At 34.4% G+C, this 22,732-nt stretch overlaps 1 protein-coding gene across 1 annotated transcript; it reads right to left on the bottom strand.

The window, feature by feature from the left end:
- Positions 1–16,021: 16,021 nt before the first annotated feature.
- On the bottom strand, positions 16,022–17,182 carry LOC111375511 (protein FAR-RED ELONGATED HYPOCOTYL 3-like). The gene is made up of 4 exons (XM_022998345.1): positions 17,011–17,182; positions 16,603–16,955; positions 16,301–16,513; positions 16,022–16,153 (listed from the first exon to the last, which is right to left on the bottom strand). The coding sequence occupies exons 1-4, from the start codon at positions 17,180–17,182 to the stop codon at positions 16,022–16,024; spliced, it is 870 nt and encodes a 289-aa protein (XP_022854113.1).
- Between the last annotated feature and the right edge of the window lie 5,550 nt (positions 17,183–22,732).

Genomic DNA, 22,732 nt, shown 5'->3' with positions numbered 1-22,732 from the left:
CTAATTTTGCTTTAATGGAATTGTTAATTTCTTTATTAAGCCCTAGTTTGATTCCCATTCTTTGGAGAAAATGAATTCTTCTAAAGTGTGATATAATTTCAACAATATATTCTTCAATAAAATAATATTACACGTAAATTTAGAACTTTTTCTTATTTTTTAAGCAAACATTTCCGATCAATACACTATTCAAAAATTCATTTTTTCTCTCAAAAAGTGGCTCAAACAAGGGCTAAATACGTCTAAACTCAAGTCTTTGGTTCTCCCTCAATGTATGTGTTGGCAGTTCAGACCCTTCTATTTTTTTACCTTGTGGCTCCACTTGGGTGGTCCGGTCCAGCTTGATCTCACGAGGCAAGTTCAGATCTTGGCAACATTCACGAGTTTTTAACAATGGAAATTCATCGAAGAATTAACTCCAAGATGGATGGAATATCAAGAATGTTGGATAGAAAAGTTAAATTTATCATCAAGCTACCATGATATCAAACATCTAGCACAAAAGTTCACATCTTGGATTGAAGGTCAAGGTCCCCAACAATGTGGCAATTTGACGTTGTTTATGCATAATGAAAATGTTTAACAAAGAGATAATGATGCGGTGTCCTTGTAAACTCAATGGTTTCGAGTTAACGGTATAAAAGATAAGGCAATACGGTAGTTAGTTGGATAGTTAGTACTTTGTAATGACGAAAATTTTAAAAATGTGTAGACGTATGCGTTTGCAATAGAAGAAGGTGGTGCACTATTTGATTACTTGGTAAGAGCACTCGAAAATCACCATGACGAGACATTCTTCGTCGGCCACGTCAATAGAGCATATGCTGGAAAGTTCTCAAATCTCATTACATGAAGTGCTTATCTTGTACGAGGCTCAATTGAATAATTAATCTAGTTGTACAAATTTTGTACAAATTACAAAATTTGTTTACAAATTAAGTGTTGACAAGATTTAGGTTATTTATTTTCATTGATTTCAGAAATTGTTTTTGAAATAATTGGAACAGGTTTGCCGACACATAGTTTTTAAATCAAGTTTGTTAGACTAATTTGTACAAATAACATGATTCAAATTGAAAGATAAAAAGCTTGAAATAGTCAAGTCATGATGTGACTTTTGTGAGATTGATAAGTTTATTAAAAGGATAAATAGCACAAAATATCCCTTCCTTTCAATATTATTTTCGAAGAATCCAAATCCAAAATAAGAATAATAATAATAATAATAATAATAATAATAATAATAATAATAATAATAATAATAATAAGTAAATAAATAAATTGGAGGAAGAAAATGAATGATTCTTTTTCTTTTTTAATTTTGATTTTTAATTATATATTTGTGATTAATTTGTAATTTTTTGAAAATTTGGGACTATTGTTGCAATTAGTTATTTATCCTTTTATTTAGTTTCTTTTTTTTTTATTATTTGAATAGGAGGGTAAAATTATATTTTTATTGGAAAAATAGATGAAAATGACTTTTTGCGCATTGAAATGTGGAAATAGGAGTTAAAATGCCAAAAATGAAAGGTATGAACGTTTTGCACAATGACAATGTAAAGTAGGGACGTTAAGTGCTATTTACCCTTTATTAAAACAATCATACTATATGTATATCATCTTTTACATCATTATACATATTGTGCCACACAACAACACACCATTGGACAGTTTTAAAAGAATAGATTTTCTGCTCACAATATTTTGAAAAGAGTAATGATATATAGCCCCATTGGAGTTGCAGCCTCTGTTTAGATGACACTAGGGATGGCAATCGAGTTCGTCGGCTCGGACCGCCCGTGGCTCGGCTCGGGTCGAATCCCATTTTGGGGACACGGGCTTTGTCCGAGCCAACCTGTGAGCTCGCGAGCTTTTTAAAAAAATAAAAAAAATAAATTTGATGTCTAAACTACTGCCTTTTAAAGGCAGCCATTCGCTACCTTAAAAGGCAGCAGTTTAGGAGCAGGAAGAGAAGGGGGAAAAAAAGAGAGAGAGAGAGAGAGAGAGAGCCTGCCCAGCTCAGGTCGAGCCTATTTTTTTTGGCCGAGCACTCGAGCCCACAAAAAAACTCGGCCATTTTAATCGGGCCGAGCCCGAGCCGAAACTTTAGGCTTGCGAGCCGGCTCGATCCGGCTCGTTTACATCCCTAGATGACACTAGTGATAGTTTAAATAAAATGTGAAATTAAATGAGTTATTTAATGTTATCTATCAATTAATGTCGCATAAGCGCCACCTAAATTGAGAATACAACCGTTGAGGTTAAATTGCATTACTCTTCTGAAAATAAAGGAGATATCAAAATCAATATAAGAGAAAGAATGTGGATTTAGCATTATTGTTATTAAGAATCGAAGAATAATAATATTTAATTATAAATTGAAGAAGTGAGAAAACACGAATACTTTTCAGAAAATCCAACTTTTGAGGATATTGGTATTTTCAAGGAGAAATGATATTTATTTTAATTTTATATTTTATTTATTTTGAAGTGGTTAAATTAATCGTAGTGGTGATTATGTGTAATTTTTTTCTCATTATTATAGGAGATTAGTTAGAGTTGAGTGTATATTGTACGTCATTCTAAAATACTTTATAAATGTTATAAATTTAATTTTGATGCTAAATTGTTGATAGGATTTGATGAGTTTCAAACGAACTAAATAAAATAAAATTTATGATAGAAATTTAAGAAAAAAAATTATACTCTCAAAATTCAACTTTTATGATTCAAATTTTTTGTGATAATAAAATACTACAAATGAGCAACATTTTACCATATTTGGTACAAAAAGAATTAATTTCTAATACATGAATTAAACACCCATTGAAATTCTTAGATATATGAATAGATATAAATTCATTTATAAGAACTCTTGATTCAAGTAGATCAAGATTCATTAAGTCAAGATTAATGTGAATATTAATTAATTGAAAATCAATAACACGAAATTCATACATGACAAGGATTTTGTAATATTTGTTACATATTGAAAAACAAAAAGTAAAATATTATTGAAATAATTGAAATGTAGTAGAATTAAAATCATTTAAAAAATATTTTTCACTTGATGTGATGTGATATTTAATAAATCATAGATTGTGGATCATATGGAGGAATGGAAGCAATTTCAATATGCACTCCTTGGTTTTAAGATATATGATGTAAATATTGTTAATTTAAAACATAAGCAGTAGACGAATGGAAGCATGGATTAATTATTTTTATAAAGTACTGTTTGTCTCAACAGTTTATTAGTTTTTCGAAAATCAGTACTTTTGAGTGTTTCGGGTTTCTTCTATAAATCCACTCTTCATCTTTTCTTATTGTATTTTATATTTTCTCGTTACGAAAAATTAAAATACACGAATCTAAAAGTTGAATTTGTCATGAAGAGATTAAGATTATTGATCGAGAAGAAAACGTCGAATTTTCGCTAGCTGGCCACTCGAGCAATTGGGAAACATTTCTGTCGCTTGCCTACTGCTAGACGGCACTCGAGTGACAGTGCCATCCAGGTTTTTCACTTTATGTCGGTTTCACGCGTGTTTTGACCTAATTTTCATCTTTTATGTTACTTCTAGGGTTTTGATATGTTTCTTATAAATAGTAGGCTCTTCATTCAATTTAGGTAGGGATAACAAAAATATCCGTCAAACTCAATACTTATGGCCCGTTCCGCCCCCGCCGCGTTTAATTTTTTTTATATAGAATTCAATACTTTAAATTAATAACTCCACGAAATTTCATTAATTCTAATAGAACATGACAACTAAGATTATCTAAGGAATATAGTAAATAATAAAATCCTTAGTTTACCAAATATATTTGAATAATTTAATTTTTAAAAATTAATTAAAAATTTTAATAATTATATTATTGTCTCGCTTAAATGAATGAGGGTAATTAAAATAATTATAAAAAATTAAATGGGTATGTAAATAGAGCATTCAAATCGTCCTGCCTTAAACAGGTAATGGGGCGAGTACAGGGAGAATATAATTTTGTGTCATATAACCTCCCCGTCTCGTTACAAGTGATATAAGAGTAAGGTTGTGATTTTGTTTAAAGTTTCTGTTATTAATGGCAGCCATGAATTATAAAATTCTACTTTTGGATCGCAATACACGATTTTCTTTGTGGCAAGTGAAGATGCAAGCTGTATTGCCAAAGATGGATTTGGATGATGCGTTGTTAGAATTTGACGAGATGCACATAACTTGGACAACAGAGAATTAGCAACAGAAGGATCAGAAGGAACTTTCGTAGATTCATTTTCATTTATCTAATAACATTCTTTAGGATATTTTGAAGGAAAAGATAGCTACTGCATTGAAGTTGAAGTTGGGACAACTGTGCATGACCAAAGGTTTTGATGAGTAAAATGCATTTGAAGCATAGGTTAAATTCTCATTGCATAGTAGAAGGAGGATCATTGGAAAACCATTTGGCCGTGTTCAAGGAGATCATCACTGATTTGGAAACGTTAGAGGTAAAATATGATGAAGAGGACTTGGCTTTGATCCTTTTGTGTTCATGGCCTGCTTCCTTTTCATCGTTCAGTGATACAATTTTGTACATTCTTGACACGCTCACCAATGAAGACATGTATGATGCTTTGTTCTCTAAGGAAAAGATGAAGCGTCTAGTTGGAAATGAGTCCAGAGGTGAAGAAGCTCTTGTGTTTATAGTGATCGATGATGGAGGTAAGTCGAGGTCGAGTTACAGCAATCTGGTATGTTTTTATTGCAAGAAGAAAAGACATATCAAGAGGGGTTGCGAGAAGCTGCAAAGCAAAGATAATTCTACTGTAACTTATGGGAAGCAATCAAATACGTTGGACAAGGCCAACATAACTGAGAACTACTTGAATGATGGAGATTGATGATTTTTGAGGTGCAATCCAAACTTGACGAGGAGTGAATTTTTGGATATAGTTTGTGCATTTCATATGTATTCCAATCAGGATTATTGGAAATATATGAAGTGGTGACATAAGGTGTCATTGTCACGGGTAACAACCGATCTTGTTTGGTAGCTGATATTGGCAGGGTTAGATTGAAGTTGTTGGATGGAACAATTAGAACATTATGGCTAGGTTCGAAATGTTCCATATTTGAAGAAGAATTTCATCTTACTAAGTACCCTTGATTCTAAGGGTTATGAGTTCTGGAAGAGGTAGAGTCTTGAAGGCCCGGAATGATGTTCATACGGTACTGTAATGGCGAGAGAAGTCCATGTTGTACAACTTGCAAGGTTGTGCAGAATCGATAAAGAATCATTAGCACAAATTTAGTGTCGTGCTAGATATATAGTTTGGTACAATACCTTTGGGAGTTGGCTCTGGGTCATTATTGAAAAACACTACTTGGATGAGTTCGGAGGATATGGATAATTTTGCTTTGCCACCATTGTTTGAGGTGCAATCGTCTTCAACTGCTAGGGAAGGATCCATTAAGGATAGGCATAGGAATGTTGATTTGGTTAAGTATGTTTTTTTTAAAGATGTCGATACTAGCAAAGGGGCTTCAGTTAAAACATTTGAAGTTGATTCTGCTACGAAGTGTGTTTCGATCTTGTTTGGTAAATCTTGAATTCCTCGTGAAAATTTTGGGAACCCATTGTTTGGGTTTGGGTAGCATTTATGGATACTGTGGAAGAGGAAGAGTAATTTTTTGTGAAGTGGAGAAGTTTGGTTTTGATTAAAGAGTTCAGTCTATTTCATTGCAGTCGGACTTATTTTTTCTAGTAGAGAAATTTTGAAACTTTTATCGTTGACCAAAATTTGTTTCAAGGTGCAGATTTGTTGTAATGTGACCCAAATTTTAGTAAGTATTGAATTTTTAGTTGAAGTGGTTATGAAGAGATCAAAGTTATGGATCAGAAAAAAAGTCGTCAAATTTTAGCTAACTTATCGCTAGCTAGCCACTCGAGCAAGAAAGAAACTTTTTTGGAGAGGGAACTATCGCCTGCATGTCACCAAGCTCTCGCTTGAGTGACAAGGCTGTATCTCACCTACTGCTAGACGGCGCTTGAGCAATAGAACCGTCCGGGTATTTCACTATATATCGATTTTACTCGTATTTTGACCTAATTTCCATCTTTAAAATTACTTACAGGGTTTTGACATGTCCCATTAAATAGTAGCCTCTTCATTCAGTTTTGATATTGCTAAGATTGTTGAAATTGTATTTTTCTCTTAATTTGTTGTCAATTAATAAATTACTAGGTTCCTTCACTAATCTCTCTTTTGGTTTTAATATTGTTCTTGTTTGTACGATCAATACTTCATACTGTTTCATATAACCTCCCCATTTCATAACAACTTGTTCCTGTGGAGATGAAGATGTATTATTACTTTCAAGCAAAACAACCCAATCACAAAGGGAAATTCCCCAAATTAATAGAAATAAACTCAACTTCTAATTATCTTACTATGAGGAATATTTATATATAGGAAAGACAAAGTAATAATTGACGAACAGATAATTGAAGAATTAAAGGACCTTTGAGTCATGATAGAAGACTCCTTATCTAAAGATTTTCCAATGTGATTTGTTAGAATAATATCATCTAGTACCAGTGATGCTATAGTATCAATTTAGGTGGTCATAACTGACAGATTCATATAAATGAATTACATGACATTGCATTTAATTGAATTTATCATTTAGTGTCATGCGATTGTCACGTAAACCGATGACACAACTGATACTAAATAGCATTACTCAAGTTATTATTTAACTTAAAAGTTAATTTAGCAAGTGTTACGACGCAAATCAACTAATTTACTTAACTAATTTCTTGAAGAAAATCAATTACTAAATAGCTCTATTAGTAAATTTCGAAGTAATCTTAATTATGTTTTAGGAATCATGTAATGAGAGTGGTATTTTTAGAGAGTGTGTGTGTATCTTTTGTAAGTTCACACTTTGTAATCATGGATAAGATTGGATGTTCCTCTCCATTATATTACTTCTTTCTATTTATTATAAACGTATGAGTTATGCCAAATCATCCATCTATATGAGATAAATAACGGTGTAGAAGTGTGACGCAGTATGTCTTGCATGTGATCATTTGTGCCATTTTTAATTTTTAATATGTTAAATATCACATTAATTGAGAATTATTTTTTAGAAGATTTTAATCATACTACAACTCAATTATTTAAATAATATCCTATTTTTCATTTTTCGATATGTTCTAAGTACTACAAAATTCTCGTCAAGTATGAATTTCGTGTTATAATTTTCAATCAATTAACATTCATATTAATATATACTTAATGAATCTTAATTTGATGAATTTTGATCTACATGAGTCTAAAATTATTATTGATGAATTTATTTATATTCATATATCTAGGAATTTAATGGGAGCTTAAATTCATGTATAAGCAATTAATTCTTATGTATGAAATGTAGAAAAAAGGTTGCTCGTTTGTAATGTTTCATCATCACAAAAAATTTAAATCATAGAAGTTTAGTTTAGAGATTTTAATTTTCTTCTCTTAAATTTCAGTTCTAAATTTTATTTTCTTTAGTTCATTTGAAACTCATAAAATCCTCCAAACAAATTGATATTAAATATTATTTTTACATCAATTAATTTTACAATAATGTGCAAAGCACGTTTAACTCCGACTAGTACAGTTAAATATGATAATGAACTAATTAATTCAAACAAGAAAGGACCATTGTCTGATTTATTAGTTCGCGATCCGGACCGATTGGTCCAATTCGATTTTAATGACCAGTCCCATTACAAGGCCAGGTCCAAAATCCTGGCTTACCTGGCCCAAAAAAAAAAAAAATGACCAATTAATCTAACTCAACGTCCTGGCCTCTTTCCCTCAATTCTACACCCGTCGCCCACACAATACATTTCACCCGAAGGAACTCACACACTGCCAAGACCTCTCCCATGGCTCACCATCTTCGGCTGCAATCGAAGGTACTACTGTTCCTCCCGCGGCACTTCCATCTACTATTCTATCATTTGACTATTTTGGATATACGGTTGCACTCCACCAGAATTTTTGCGTCCATTTTGGCTGCTCTACCATCCATGGTTTCACATCTGCACGCTTGACCATCTCTGGCCGGTAGCTAAGTCAGCACCAGATTTCCCTCACTTACGACAAATTTAACTTTTATGCTTTACACAGGTGGGTTTTTGAAGATGGATGGGAATGTTGTAAAGTTGATGTTTCTACTAAGGAGTGATATCAAATAATTTTAAAGTGAGGGGTTATCAATTTTGTGTAAAAAAGTTGGATTTCAAAGTGATTTCTCGTGAATTAAACAAGGAGAAAGAGAAGATTTTGATTGAGTTTTATAGTTTTGAATTATTATGGAGTTTGCTTAGAATTTTTTGAGAAGAGTTCAGAAAGTGTTTGTTTTATGAAGAGCAAATTTTTTAATCGAGAAGAGATGTGGAGCTTAAGCTGTGAACATTTTGGGTTTGAACAATAATATTTGTTTGTTTATGTTGTAGATTTTTTTTTTTAATCTTTGCAGTTCCTATTCACGTCTTTTTCACTCTCAAATTGTTGAAATTTGAATATTTTTTTTTTTTTTTTTTTTTTTTTTTTTTTTTTTTTTTTTTTATCTTTGCAGTTCCTATTCACGTCTTTTTCACTCTCAAATTGTTGAAATTTGAATAAATTACTCAAAAATTCCAACGACAGGAGTTAGCGTGCATTATTTTTTATTTTTATTATTATTATTATTTTTTTTTTTTATTTTTAGCTTTATATGGGTTTAGTTATACCAAATCCGTGGTTTATTCCCATCTCAAAATGCCTGGAAGAAATTATGGAATCTGTCATAGTTGTAGATCTAAAACTCACTTCTTTGTCGAATGCCCAAGAAAACGCCGATATTCATCATGCAAGCATAGATTGAAGATGTGCTTCGTGGTCAAGAAGGAGACTACCAATAAAAGTCATTTATTTCTTTACTGGAGTGACAAATGTGGTTTTTGGAAATAGGTCGTCAAAGAAAAATCAAGCGGTCAATCCTCTAGTAGTACTTTCTCAATTAATCATGCGACAAACGAAAGAGCTGACGATATGTCATGTATGCTCCAATCTCATATTCGTTTCAATGATGAAGTAGACCTTCGAATTTCAATGAACGTGACGATATGCAAGACAGAAGGTAGGACAAAGTGGAATGCACAAGGAAAGGGGTCGACTTGATTAACAGTTATGATTCGAACGGTTTATTACATAAAATTTTGTATATGTAGGATTATTATGACCAAATCTATTTGAACTCTGTAAACTATTTGAAGGTCAACTAGTTGCATTGTATATTTTTAGCCTTGCATATATGATGTGCAATTGTCTAGTATACAATATACAATACAAGTCTTTCATATAATTATGAAGCAAAAATAATAAAAAATATTTTAATGTTGTTGCCACTTCTTCGAACAAAATCATACATGTCTTTGAACATTGCTACCACATTGACAGCAAAAGAAAAATAAAGTAGATTTGGGAAGTTCTAAAAACTGTGGTTGATCATGACAGTATCCAAAAATCGTGTAACTTTTTCAACATCTCTATTCAATCATCGCCCCATTCTTTCTCTTTTGGGCATGCTTGTAGCAAAGCACCCTCAAGGCTTCGGCTGGAAAGGACGAAAATATTGGAAAGGCTTAGGCTGCATTCCTTGCAAGATGCAAGGCCAATTCTGAAGCAACACATGAGGAATGTAAGCATTGTGAGATTTGAATTGTTTATTTTTGTTGTTGATTAAAAGGCTACTTTTTGCATCTATTACTGATAACTTTAAATTGTATCCAACTTTGTTACATTTAATGAAGTTATACAGGCTATACAAATGGATAGAAATGCGGTTAGAAAACATTAAGAATATGGATAATTTCGATTAGATAGACATAAAACTTGAAATGCTACCGAACAGAAACTGCAAGTGTTACACAACTTTACCATAAAACTACAATGCTTAAAACCAGTAAATGCACTAAAATCTATGATAAGTACATCTTGTGCACTTATTTGGATCGTATTACTAAGTTTTTAAGTCATGAAAGTATTGATTGTTACTTGGGTAACTTTTCATTTATTTCATTGTTGGACTCGTTTCTAAGCAATTGGAAAAGAAATGGGGGGAAATCCAAAGTATGAGAACTAAATTGCAACATTTCAATAGTTGATTCGGACCACAAAATGAAGATTAAAGATGTTGTGGGTTCAATTGGATGCAATTAAAAGTCAAATTGAAAATGAAAGAGAAAGGATTTGAAAGAATAGGGAATTGAATTCGGGGACTAAAATGCAACATTCGGGAGTTTTTATAACTGAGGACAGCCCAATTGTTTGAGTGGGCAGCTAAAACAATTACTGAGGCAAAAAATTTAGTCTGGACAAATCCCTAGGCCAATCGCGATGTAAAAGTTCCAGTTTCCTATTCTGATTGAAATTCTTATGGAAACAAATTTTGGAAGGTATTTTACAACCCAGGGCTACCCCTAAGCATTCACTACGCATTCTAACATATTCCTAAGGACTTTGAGAGCATAGAACAAGGCAAAAACGTGAAGATTAACATGAAGACGCAAGGATTCAGTTCAAGATTTAAATTGGTGATGTCTTTTCTTTATTAGTTAGTTTGTTTTCTTCCCATCATGCTAGGCTAGATTTTTATGTACTAGGAGATCGATGAAAGTTGTTATATAACTTTTTAATCTCTAGTTTTGCAATTTTGACATCAAAACTCATTATGCAATTGTTGAATGATTTATATACAATTGATTTCTTTCATAATTATGTGCACGTAATTGTGTGAGTATGGTGACTTATTTCATGCATTCCAGAGAAGGGGAGTAAGTTCGACAGATATAAATCATCGTAGCGTTCAATAGGGAATAGAGATTATCGCTATACCTTGCATAAATCTTTAAGTGCTCACAAAACTACATGCATTCTTGCATATTTGCCCCCGTCATAGAGATATAGGCTAGTGGTATATGGCAGTAGATTCAACGTTACTCGAGAGAGATTTTTGAATAGATTTAGCAGCATTGATTCTTCAAAAATTCAATGTGTTGTCGAATTGTGGAACTATGGTTAAATGTAAGCACTGCTTGGGGATTTGTGATCCTAATACGCTTCATATTCATTGATTTCATCAAACTTGCATTCAAATATCATTTTACATTTAATTTCATTAAATTAATACATAATTGCGTACATACCCTAGTTTAGGTATAATCAATTCGCAACAAACACATTCTCATCATTCTCGTTTCGATTAAGGTCATGGTAATAGAAATTGAACTAAATCAATCCTTGTGGGACGGTACTTGGACTCAGCATCCACTTTATTACTTGTTAACGAGCCATATACTTGCGGGGTTTAAATCGAAATATATTTTTCGTCGACAAGTTTTTAGCACCGTTATCGGGGATTGCGTTTTAGCTTGACTTTATTTATCTTGGTTGTGGTTGATTTCAATAAAATGCTCATATGCGACTTCATCATAAGACAACATCAACTGACAACTCAAGAAATTGATGAGGGCGTTATGTTTTTAGGAGATTTCATTATAGGCAGCGATTATAAGATATAAAATCGAAACGTGAACTAGATAAAGCTATCTTGGGTGACTTGCCTACTACATTATTTCTCCCAACACAATTTGATTTGGGTGATTTCCCTATTGGATTATTTTTTGCACCAATCATTAATGAACCGCAGCTAAGGGAATCATGTCTACTGACCTTCCAACAAATACAAAAAGAGGAAGAGACTTTCCATGAGCATGTCATAGTTTCTTTGCCACAAGTTTCGAATACGAACATTGAGCTTGATAAAACTTCGATTAATGAAGAGAAACATGAAAAGATCGAAAAGTTAATCATAACGGACCAAAAAGAGTTAGTAGCATTCAAAGAAGAGAGAATTAGCACGTAATCTCTCGACTTTATCGTTTGCTCATAAATTAAGTTTGTGATTAAACCTTATGAAGATATTGAAGTGCATATTGTTGAGTTCGAAATGGGTGATGGTAGAACGTCACGCTACTTGGAGAAGAACAGGGTTAAGATTTGGAGGAAAATTGTAATATGGGAAAGGCACCGTTGATATTTATCAGTAAATGTGGTTGATTTACTGCTTCCTGTATGACTTTGTGTGCATGTGTGGGCTTAATAGTCTTGTCGGCAATGATATGAATATTGGAATAAGTATGCGTTAGGAACTGTGGATATGGTTCATGATTTCATTAACTGATAATAGTTGATGTAAGATTTGACATTCTTTGCGAATGCCACTCATGCTCTATATGTTAGGTTAGTGATTGTATACATGAACATATTGGGAGAAACCAGAAAAATCTCTATTGTATTAACCCGTGAACCACTTTAGAATAGTTTGGAGATGGTTGAAAAATTACAGGGGAACTTTGAGATAAGTAGGGGTTTCGTGCATGAATTTTTATTGTGTGGATTGCCTAGACCAGTGAGATGAAAACTATGTGAAAGTCTTAAATTGGGGGTTCGTTTTGAAAACAAAATGTCTAGAAAAACAAAGAGTGGCATAAAATTAATATGTGTAAAAATAAAACTTCTTTCAAATCCTTTATGAGTCGAGCAAGTAAGTGTACAAGGGTTTAAAAACCTGGAGCTCCAAAGGCAACTGGTTTGGAAGTCATCAGCCTAAAACTCGCTACAGGGATCATATAGAAAGCACAAAGGGGAGAAGTTAATAAACAGTCATCTTATCGAGTCTTTATAACTTGAGTAAAGAAACCTGCAAGGGTTCAAAAACATGACTAATTGTTGACAAAAGTGTTTGAATATAACTTAATTCTGTATAATTTCATTTTTTAGGACAAGATTGATGAGTATGGCGCAATTTAAGAGAAAATGAACGAAAAAGGACCAAAAAGTAAGAAAACAAAAGTTCAAGGACCAAAATAAAAATCACCAAAAGATGACCCCAAAAGCAAAATCGAGGACGTGAAAGAGTTAAGTACCAATTGATTGAAGACACGAGGTCTCGGTAGACAAAGAAATGCAAAAGAAAGAATGATGAAATTGAATGAAATTGCAATTTTGTGGATCAAAGTCTACACTATAGAAATCGAAGGACTAAAATGCATTACTTGAAAGAATACATTGGAATTGAAATTGGGCCTTGAGAGCACTTAGGCCACAAAGGCCTATGGGAATTGTAAAACCAAAAGTAAATTGTCGAATGAAGGAGATGAAATAAAAGACAAATTAGGTTGGAATTGGAGTTTTGAATTAAATAATAAAATTGGTGGCTGAATTAAAAATGATACAATTAGTGGGATTTTAAGAAAAGAATTCTAATTCCACAAAACAATTGGCCGCTGCAACTTGTACTATATATATATATATATATATACAGCTACACAGCAAAAAGCTAATGGGGACAAAAAATTGGAATCCCTTTTGGGGATTATTCATATACACAAGTCGGTAGATTGGAGGAGGCTGGAAATTAAGTGCTGAACAAGTAAAGTCAATGGCCGTTGGGGATTATCATATATGCAGACAGAAAAAATGGCAGCTTTAGAGGGGAGAAAATTAGAATAAAATTGGTGGACTGCCGAAAGTTGGAAAAATTATAACATAGAAGTCGCAGCTGGGGAGAGAGACATTGGGCAGCTGTTTGGGGAAATAAAAAAGGGCAGTAAGACATTTACAAGCACAGAAAATACAGAAACAGGAGGCTAAAAATTTTAAAAAAACAAGACACAATTACGCACCACAATTGAAGGAGACGGCAGAGACACGAGACGGGCGGCGAACATGGGAGAAGGAAATTCCAAATTTTTATGCGTTTAAAATCAATCTATCCTTTTGCGAAAAATTGGAAAATTAATCACGTTCCGTCAAATTATCACTGATGTCATTCCCCCTTTATTTGTTTAATTCCACCGCTATGTTAGACTAGATTTAAATGTAAACATGTTATGCAATTGTTGAATGATTTATATACAATTAATTGCTTCCATAATTACGTGCACGTAATTATATAAGTGTGGTGACTTATTTCATGCATTCGAGAGAAGGGGAATAAGTTTGACAGGGTATAAATGTCGTAGGATCCGATAGGGGATAAAGATATACTGCTATGTTTTGTGTGAATCTTTAAGTGCTCACAATATTACATGTCTTCTTGTATATTTGTACCCGTTATAGAGATACAAGCTGATGGTATATGTGAATAGATTCAACATTACTCGAAAGAGATTGTTGGATAGATTTAGGAGTATTAATTCTTCAAAAATTCAATGTGTTGTCAAATTGTGAAACTAGGGTTAAAGGTGATGATTGCTTGGGGATTCATGATCCTAGTGTGCTTCATATTCATTGAGTATATCGACTTGCATTCAACACATTCACTTTGCATTTTAATTCATTCAAATCATACATATTTGCTTATTTAGTCTAAGTAGGGTTAAATTTAGTTACAACAAATCAAGTTTGATAATTTGGTTTCGATTAAGGTCGAGATAGGTAAAATTTAACTAAGTCAATCTTTAAGAGACGATATTCAAAACTCTAAATTTCACTTTATTACTTGTTATGATACGGTGGTTTAAATTGAAATATTATTTTCGTGAACAATCTACTTTATATTACCAGTGTACTTCCCATTTTAAACTTAGTAGGTAAGAGATAAACATAACACTAGATCTTAGGTTGTGCATCTAAATTTACAAATGTAAGTGCCCCTGAATTTGTGAATGTAAAAATCACAGGCAAAGTTCAAAATATTAAGTACATAATTTGAGAAATTAAACCCAGAGTAAAGGAAAACGAAGCAAATAAACTTCGAGCTACACAAAACTCCATTTGTCAAAATAATTACATTCCCAAAATTAGAGAAAAATCCACCACAAAAACTTCCATTCCCAAATCAAAATCCATAAATGAACCAAGTATGAAACCAAATCTTTCTTCAAATTTCGAAGCTTCCGTCTCCAAATTCAAATATCAACCAAAAGAATAACAACAAGGATATGGCAAGCTAAAATTACTACCTGTCTATATGGCCCTGTCTATCTAACTAAAATTGATTCAATATATGGCCCTGTCTATCTAACTCCCCAAACTATAAGAGGCAAGAGTTAGTATTTGTGCCACTGAATTTCATTATATGCAGCCGTTAAGTTGCTGAGAGGCAGTACTAAAACCAATCAGCTCGGCCAGCTGTAGATTTTAACTTCTTAATAGCTTTTAATCAACCATGCATACAAAATCAACTCGAACCAAACACAGAAATACAAAACAATCGCACAATTTATAGAAAAAGACTAAATAACCAAAAAATGATAAGCCATACTTTCATATATATACTTTACCATAAGTTATAGCATCATACAATATCCAAAAAAATAAGAATAGTAGCATGTAAATGTCGATGCTATCTTCCTTGTCATTGGTGGTGAAAATAAAATTGACCCTCTCTTGCCTGAGCTACCTTGGTCCAATAAAGGCAAAAAACAGTATGGCATTACTTAACCTGCAATACATTGAGAACATTAATAGGTGTATGCATGACATAACAATAAAGGCAAAAAACAGTATGGCATTACTTAACCTACAATACATTGAGAACATTAATAGGTGTATGCATGACATAACTATACATCTGAAGTTGAAATGTCATACATTGTTCTTATCTTGTGAACTATACATAAAGTTTGTTGATGAAGGGGGACCAAATTTGAAGACGGTAATGCTCTTGGAAGGGAGAATGGTATCGCGATGGAATACTAGGATAACAAGAATGTTGCCGACATGGAGTATTGTAAATATGAGTTCAGTGTCTGCACGAAATGTTGTTGTGTTTAAGCTTGCTGAATGTCGACAACACTCTCTAACATATCCCTTTTACCTCGTTTTCGGTCGCTTTCCTTTGTTTGATGTTGAACTTCCCTGAATGTGCATAGAATGTGATCAGTATTGATTATTGGAAACATTTGAAGTTCATAGTCTAAGCATTTAATGCACCTTGCATTTCTTCAAACTCAACTCCAAAGGACCTTTTCTCCGAAGTTTCTTGGGCACTTCCTTTGTGCACGATGACATCGAATCACGTACAGTCACGCTATCATGATTTTGAAAATTACTGCACTAATCGGCTTATTGAATAGGATTATTAGACATGGCATTGCTTTCACTAAACAACTTTTTTGACATCATGAGATCTTGATGTTGAAGTTTTATCAAGTCCATAATCACAAATGCTCAACCTTCATCGTTTTCTGCAAGGTCCACCACCTGTTCAAAAGCACGGCACATATCATCGTATCTCAACTGTTTAGGATTACTAAACAAATTGTCATAATTCACTACGATTTTCATGTGTGCTCTACTAACGTCTTTCCTCCATCTCCGAATTATGCACCTCTCGCGAAGTAACGTGATGTTACTACAAATCAGTACTGTAATTGCATGCCGACAAATTATTTCCCAAAACTCAAACAAATGGCACTACAAACAATATCAGAATTATGTCTATCAAATGAGACGATGAATATTTTCTTCTTTTATAGCCTGCCACACATAACGTCCTCCCGAACCTCATACGTTTTCCCTAAGTTTCCCTCTGAAGTAGAGATGAGGTCGCAATAAACCTTCTCCGTAAACTCAGCCTTAGGTTTTTTGGATTTAGAAATGGTGTAAATTGATTGAAATTGCTGCTCCATTTCATATTGTGTGGCACACGGCAACATTTGAAAAAATGACTTGAAATTAGCTTGGAACTCTTCAACTTTATTGCACAGTGCTTGTTCATACCTGTTTAATAATGTCTTAGAATGTACAAACTCATTGAAGAATGCATTCATACTTTCACTTCTTTGTGTCGTTAACATCCCTACCCAGAAACTAGTCTTTATGAACAAGAAATCCAACACCTCTGTTCTCATACAGCCTGGACAACCAATCGTTATCCTACAAGCAATAAGTATCAATCATCGCAACCTAACCTTCTTCAAATTCCTGAATAAACTTGGAATCATATACTAATTTGTGTATTGCTCCAAATATCAATCCTTTATTATCGTAGTATCTAAACTTCTCAGACAACTTCTTCAAAATGTGCCACAAACACCATCTATGTCTTATGTTTGAAAAAACAAACTGAATTACATTTTGCATTGCCCTGTCTTGATCAGTAATTATTCCATGCCATGCTTGACCATGTATACACTAGAGCTGTGTTCTAAACAATCAGACAAAAGTATTTGTGTCTTTGTTTTATACCAATCCACAACCAAGAAGTTTTTATTGCCTTTGATGATTGACGCCAACAAAAGAGGATAAATGCACGTCATAATTGTTTGTCAGGTAAGTGGTATCAAAATGTATCCCTACAACAATTATCTGTCCAAATTACGTTCTTCAGCTGGGAATCATCGTCAAATCCATACTAAAGAAAAATCCCAAGCACTGTGCTTGCATTTTTGAAAAGTATGTTTGTACTGCTGTAGCTTCTCCTTCTCCAAGTCTTAATCGTCTCACTTTTTCAATGTAATTTCAACAATCCTTCTCCATGCAACTTATGTTTTAATAATCACCTATTTCTATAACTACAGAATTGTAACTTTTATGCTATAGAATTCTTATCAAATCATTAACTTGTAGCTTGCATTTCACATGTGTACTCAACTCTTTGTTGCATCGGAATAACCTGGACTTCGAAGGGCTAGTTTCATGATTGTGGTCAAGGTAGGTTGTGCTAATTATCCACACTCCATAAATATCCGTAGAAGCAAAAATTCTGGCTTTACTACCCACATGTATTGTTGGTTGTGGCTTCAAAGATCTATTATATTACCGATTCTCGACCTTCTCAGCTACATGTCACTGTAATATATCTCTACTTTCAATCGTCTCCACTTTCGAATTTCTTTTCTTAACTGGAAACCCAATGGCATATACATAATTTTTGTACATGTCAAATATATTTTATGAATCCTTAAACTCTATATCCACCTCAGGCACAATTACATTGTCTCCCAATGAGGTTTCACCATCCACTATGTTAGTGGATTTATACCGTTTCTCATCATTAGATTCCGCCAAAGCACCATCATCTTCATTTTGCACTTTATTCATAATTTACTCTGCTACAATAAGATAATCGGTCACGATCAATAATCCATAATAACACTAGAGTACATTTGCTTATCTAATTTAAACATAATGAAAATTTAGTGCTCTAAAATAATTTAAAATCTATAGGTCCTAACAATTGTTACATTTTCATTCTTGAGATAAAGTAGTTGATTTATGTCAATCCCACTAGCTTGCCTTTTGAGAGAATTGATGTTTATTAAATGAACATTAAATGCCTTATTCTCTAGTTTTCCAACTGAACGCAATAAGAAATGGTTGAGGTCTTCTGCAGTATTAATGTCTTTTTTAGTTTCCAACCCAAATAAAGTAGGAACCCTACTAATTGAAAAAGGGGACAGAATAAGAAACTTACTACTTCAAGAACCAAAGGAAATTAGAAACTCACTAATTAACGGCGAAATGTGTTTTCCAATCGGGTTCTGACTTTTTCTTCTTGTTGATACACTAAAAGTGCAGCTCAAATCAAATAGCCTAAAGAGTGAAGCCCAATTGGGGAGTCCAGGATAAAGGTCCAGACAGGATTATTGATGAATGCAGTGGAAGCCCACAAACATAGTAACATCATCGTCCAAACTTGCAAGACGCCCAGAATCTGAGCGAATGGAGTGCCTTACGGTCGCCCAGAGCGATGACCCCGTTCTCGCCCAAACTTTCGAATCGCCTAGGATCTTAACAAATATAAAATATTATGGTTATCCAGAATAGCAGTTATTGAGTAATCTTATCACATTCCATGATTCAAGGAGCCCAGCTGAAGGCGGTTGAACGACAAAGAGTAATGACAACAGTTAGAGACGGTAGTTCCACGACAAGTTAGCCACCATAAAAAAAGTGGGTAATTATAAAACGATCAAGCAGTTTCCAAGCGGTTTGTCACGAGGAAATCATCAAGGGAATATAAAAATGAAGAGAAGACATAGAGAAAAAAAAAAGAATCAAACACTCTCAAACAGAGAATATGTAATTTTAATTTCTTAGCTTAAATTTAAACACTTCTTTTAGTACTCGTGTGCCTGCCCCCTTGAAGGCATTCTGTTTATTTCCAATTGTAAATCATCGCAAATAAAACACCCCTTTTTTGGACTTTATCTCAAGAGGTCTGCTCCTTACACAATCGTCTGATCCCTTTTTTAATTGTTAGCGACTACCCGCGCGAAACAATTTGGCACGCCCAGTGGAACCTTGGTGTTTGGTGTTGAGGATACAAAAAGTGAAACAATATGCCTCACAAATTTGATAAGGAAGCAGAAGTTAGGGAGGAGTTCAGTCTGTGATCGAGCGATATGAGGAGTAGCAGAGCTCTCCACGAATAGAGGGACAGAGTCAGAGCAGTCTCAGTCATTACGAACCAATGATAGAGTTGAGTCCTCGAACCATGCGTGCATTGCTTGGAGAACTCACATAGGATGTCGTTGAACAGGTAAATCTACGAAATGTTCATAATATGAAAAGATTTACCCAGAATGGGAATGCACATTATGGCAACATGGCCAAACAACTAAATACATTAAATGAAATAATGAATAAGTTAGTAGAACAAATTTGTCAGCCAGTTGTGCCTATTGCAAGTCACTTTCAAGCTAGGACAATTGTAGGACATAATTCCCCAATCCTAAGTCCAAATTAAGGGATAGAATCACCTTTTGGTCCGTCTACTTCAAACCAGGGGATGGTGTAATGCCAAATCAAAATAGTGGTAATGGTACATCTAACTTGGGGGGTAACCTAAATGTAAGAGACAATGTCCTAAATAATGGACAGAACACCCCACGTGTTAATGATGGAATAAATATTCAGGCTAATGGTAACAATGACCCAAATCATGGCAACTTTGTTGCCAACCAAAGACCAAACATCAGGCCTCAAGCAAATCAACCGATCAACCAACCTGTAGGAATTCCATATGACCCCAACGTCATGTTGAGAAATCAAATACAGGATCAAATGGCTTTTGGAGTACTTCCCGTCATAAGGTCGACTTAGACAAAGCCATATCCTGATTGGGTAGACTAAGCATATCCATGGCCTAGAGGGTATAAAGTGCCAGGATTCTCATTATTTACTGGCTTAGGAGAGATATCTACTCTAGAACACATAGGGAGATTCACACTGCAAAGTGGTGAAATAACCGACTACCATAAAATGAGGTTGTTCCCTAGTTCATTAACAGGAGTAGATTTATCCTGGTTCATCAATTTGCCAGCGAACTCTGTTCAAACATGGCAACAATTGGAGCAATTGTTCCATGCTCAGTTTTATAAGACTGAGTCTAAAGTTAATTTGGCCGATTTGACGAATCTATATCAAATCCCAAATGAATGGGTAGAAGGTTTCCTTCAAAGGTTCAAAAGACAGCAAGAAGTAAATGTTTTGTACCTTTGCCCGAAAAGGAGTTTGTCAAAATCGCTCAAAACTGTCTAAACTTTGATTTGAAAAAGAAATTCCAAAACAGGGAATTTCCTGATCTTTTCCAATTAAGCGCAAACGTGATTAGGTATGAACGATTAATAAGAGAAGAAGAGCAAATGAAAAATTCTAGCAAGGGGACTTATTATAGAGACCCAAATTTTGATGTTCATACCATTAATGGCGAGTATTACGATCAAACCGAAATGTGTTTGGTCGAGTTAATCAAAGGAGATGCGTATACTTGTCCTATAATGGCTAAGCCTAGATCGTCGGGTAAGGATGAGCCTATAAAAGATGAAAACAAAAAGGCTAGAACGTTCTCGTTCGATGTAACCAAAGCTGAACTTATATTTGATAAACTATATAAGGAAAAACAGATAAAGCTGAGCAATAAACATAAGTTGTAAAGCCCTGAACAAATCAAGTGTAAAAAATATTGTAAGTGGCATAATACATGGTCACATTTGACTAACAACTGTTTGGTTTTTCGCCATGTGTTACAGGACGCCATTGAATCAGGACGAATTATGTTCGAAGATAAGAAGAAGATGGCAGTGGATGAAAACCGTTTTCTACAGCCACTTGGGTTGAACATGGTGACGGCTGGTTTCAAAAACAGGTTACCAAAATTCAAGTTGGTTATAGACGACGGATAGGAGGACCCTGGGCCATACCCCAATGTCTTTGAACGTATCAAAGGGAAGGAGCCTAAAAAGAATGAAGACGTCCTATGTGCAAGATGTAAAGGAGAAGTGAGTGCAAATACAGAGAAACTAGGGATATGGCAACATCACCATCGCCCTAGTTTTTTCCCAAACGCTCAGCCTGTTAGAGGGCGAGGTACATCATTCTATAGAGGATCACCTTTTGAGAGGCAGTTCAGGTCAATAAATAATGGGAGAATATTCAGGCCGCAACCTCGCCAACCAAATGTATGGCAGTCGTTCCAATATAATGCAAGAAGGGTGATACTCTTCAACGAGATGACTAGAACCCAACAAAGGCATTTTCAACGAAATTATGGACAAATGATGAGGCAACAACAGGGAGTGCCACATCCTAAGGCGCCTAAACTACTCGAGGTAGCAAATTAAAATGTTCTCGAAGACAGTGAAGAGACTGGTACAGGTGAATCGATGAAAGAATTGCCAGAGAGTTCTTTTGGAAGATCGAAGTTTGACCGAGACAGAAGGGATGAAGAAGATCTAGGTCAGCCTCTTACTATTCAGTTTGGTATGTTACCTCCTGTCATGGCTAATAACTATTTACTAGCTAATGAGTTCAAGAACAAAATGTACGAAAAAGAAGAAAGAGAGGATAACGAAGAAGAAGGATGTGTGCTGGAATGTGAAAAAGGCCAAACTTCTAGAGGGACCTACAATGATGAAGAGGATGATGGTATGACGGACATCGAAGAGGAAATTCATCTAAAAGCAGAAAGAAGAAAGAGAGGAGTATCGCGCAATACCCTGTTGAAGCAACTACATAGAGAAGGTGTTCGTGAAGTGGATTTGTTAGGAGAACCATCTGGGTGTTCTTTCGATTATTATGTGTTGTATGGGACACCCAAGAGAAAAAGGAGAGTACCTCACTCTGAAAAGTATGGGTCACCTCCAAGAATATTGCCTCCTCCCACAGGTTGGGTAATCGAAGAAGAAGCATTAGAAAACAATAAAAAGGAAATTCAGGAAGCGGAAGCTCAGTGCGACATACTGCACGTTGACTTATCACAAAAATCCAACAGAGAACGAGCAGGAAGTGGAAATAGAAGCTGCCGAAAAGGTTATTTTTAAGAGACCAGCCATGAAGTTAACTAAACACTTGAGGCCATTGTACGTTAAAGCTTTAGTTAACGGTATACCTGTGGCAAAAGTACTTATCGATGATGGAGCAGTTATAAACACCATTCCATCTAGGATGATGAGGAAATTCGTAAAGACAGAAAGTGATATGATTCCAACAGAAGTCATCCTTAAAGTTTCAATGGAGAAGCAACTTCAGCTAAAGGGGTTATGTCATTGGACATAACTATAGGGACAACTACTAGGACCATAGTCTTCTTCGTAATAAATGGTCTTACTAGCTACAATGTGTTATTAGGAAGGGATTGGATACACGGAAGTCGCTGCATACCTTCATCGCTCCATCAATGCCTGGTTT

Source organism: Olea europaea, unplaced genomic scaffold (assembly GCF_002742605.1).
Source record: "Olea europaea var. sylvestris unplaced genomic scaffold, O_europaea_v1 scaffold1380, whole genome shotgun sequence".
NCBI lineage: Eukaryota > Viridiplantae > Streptophyta > Magnoliopsida > Lamiales > Oleaceae > Olea > Olea europaea.
Note: the sequence above shows the minus strand (reverse complement) of the source record. Positions and strands in the feature narration are given on the sequence as shown.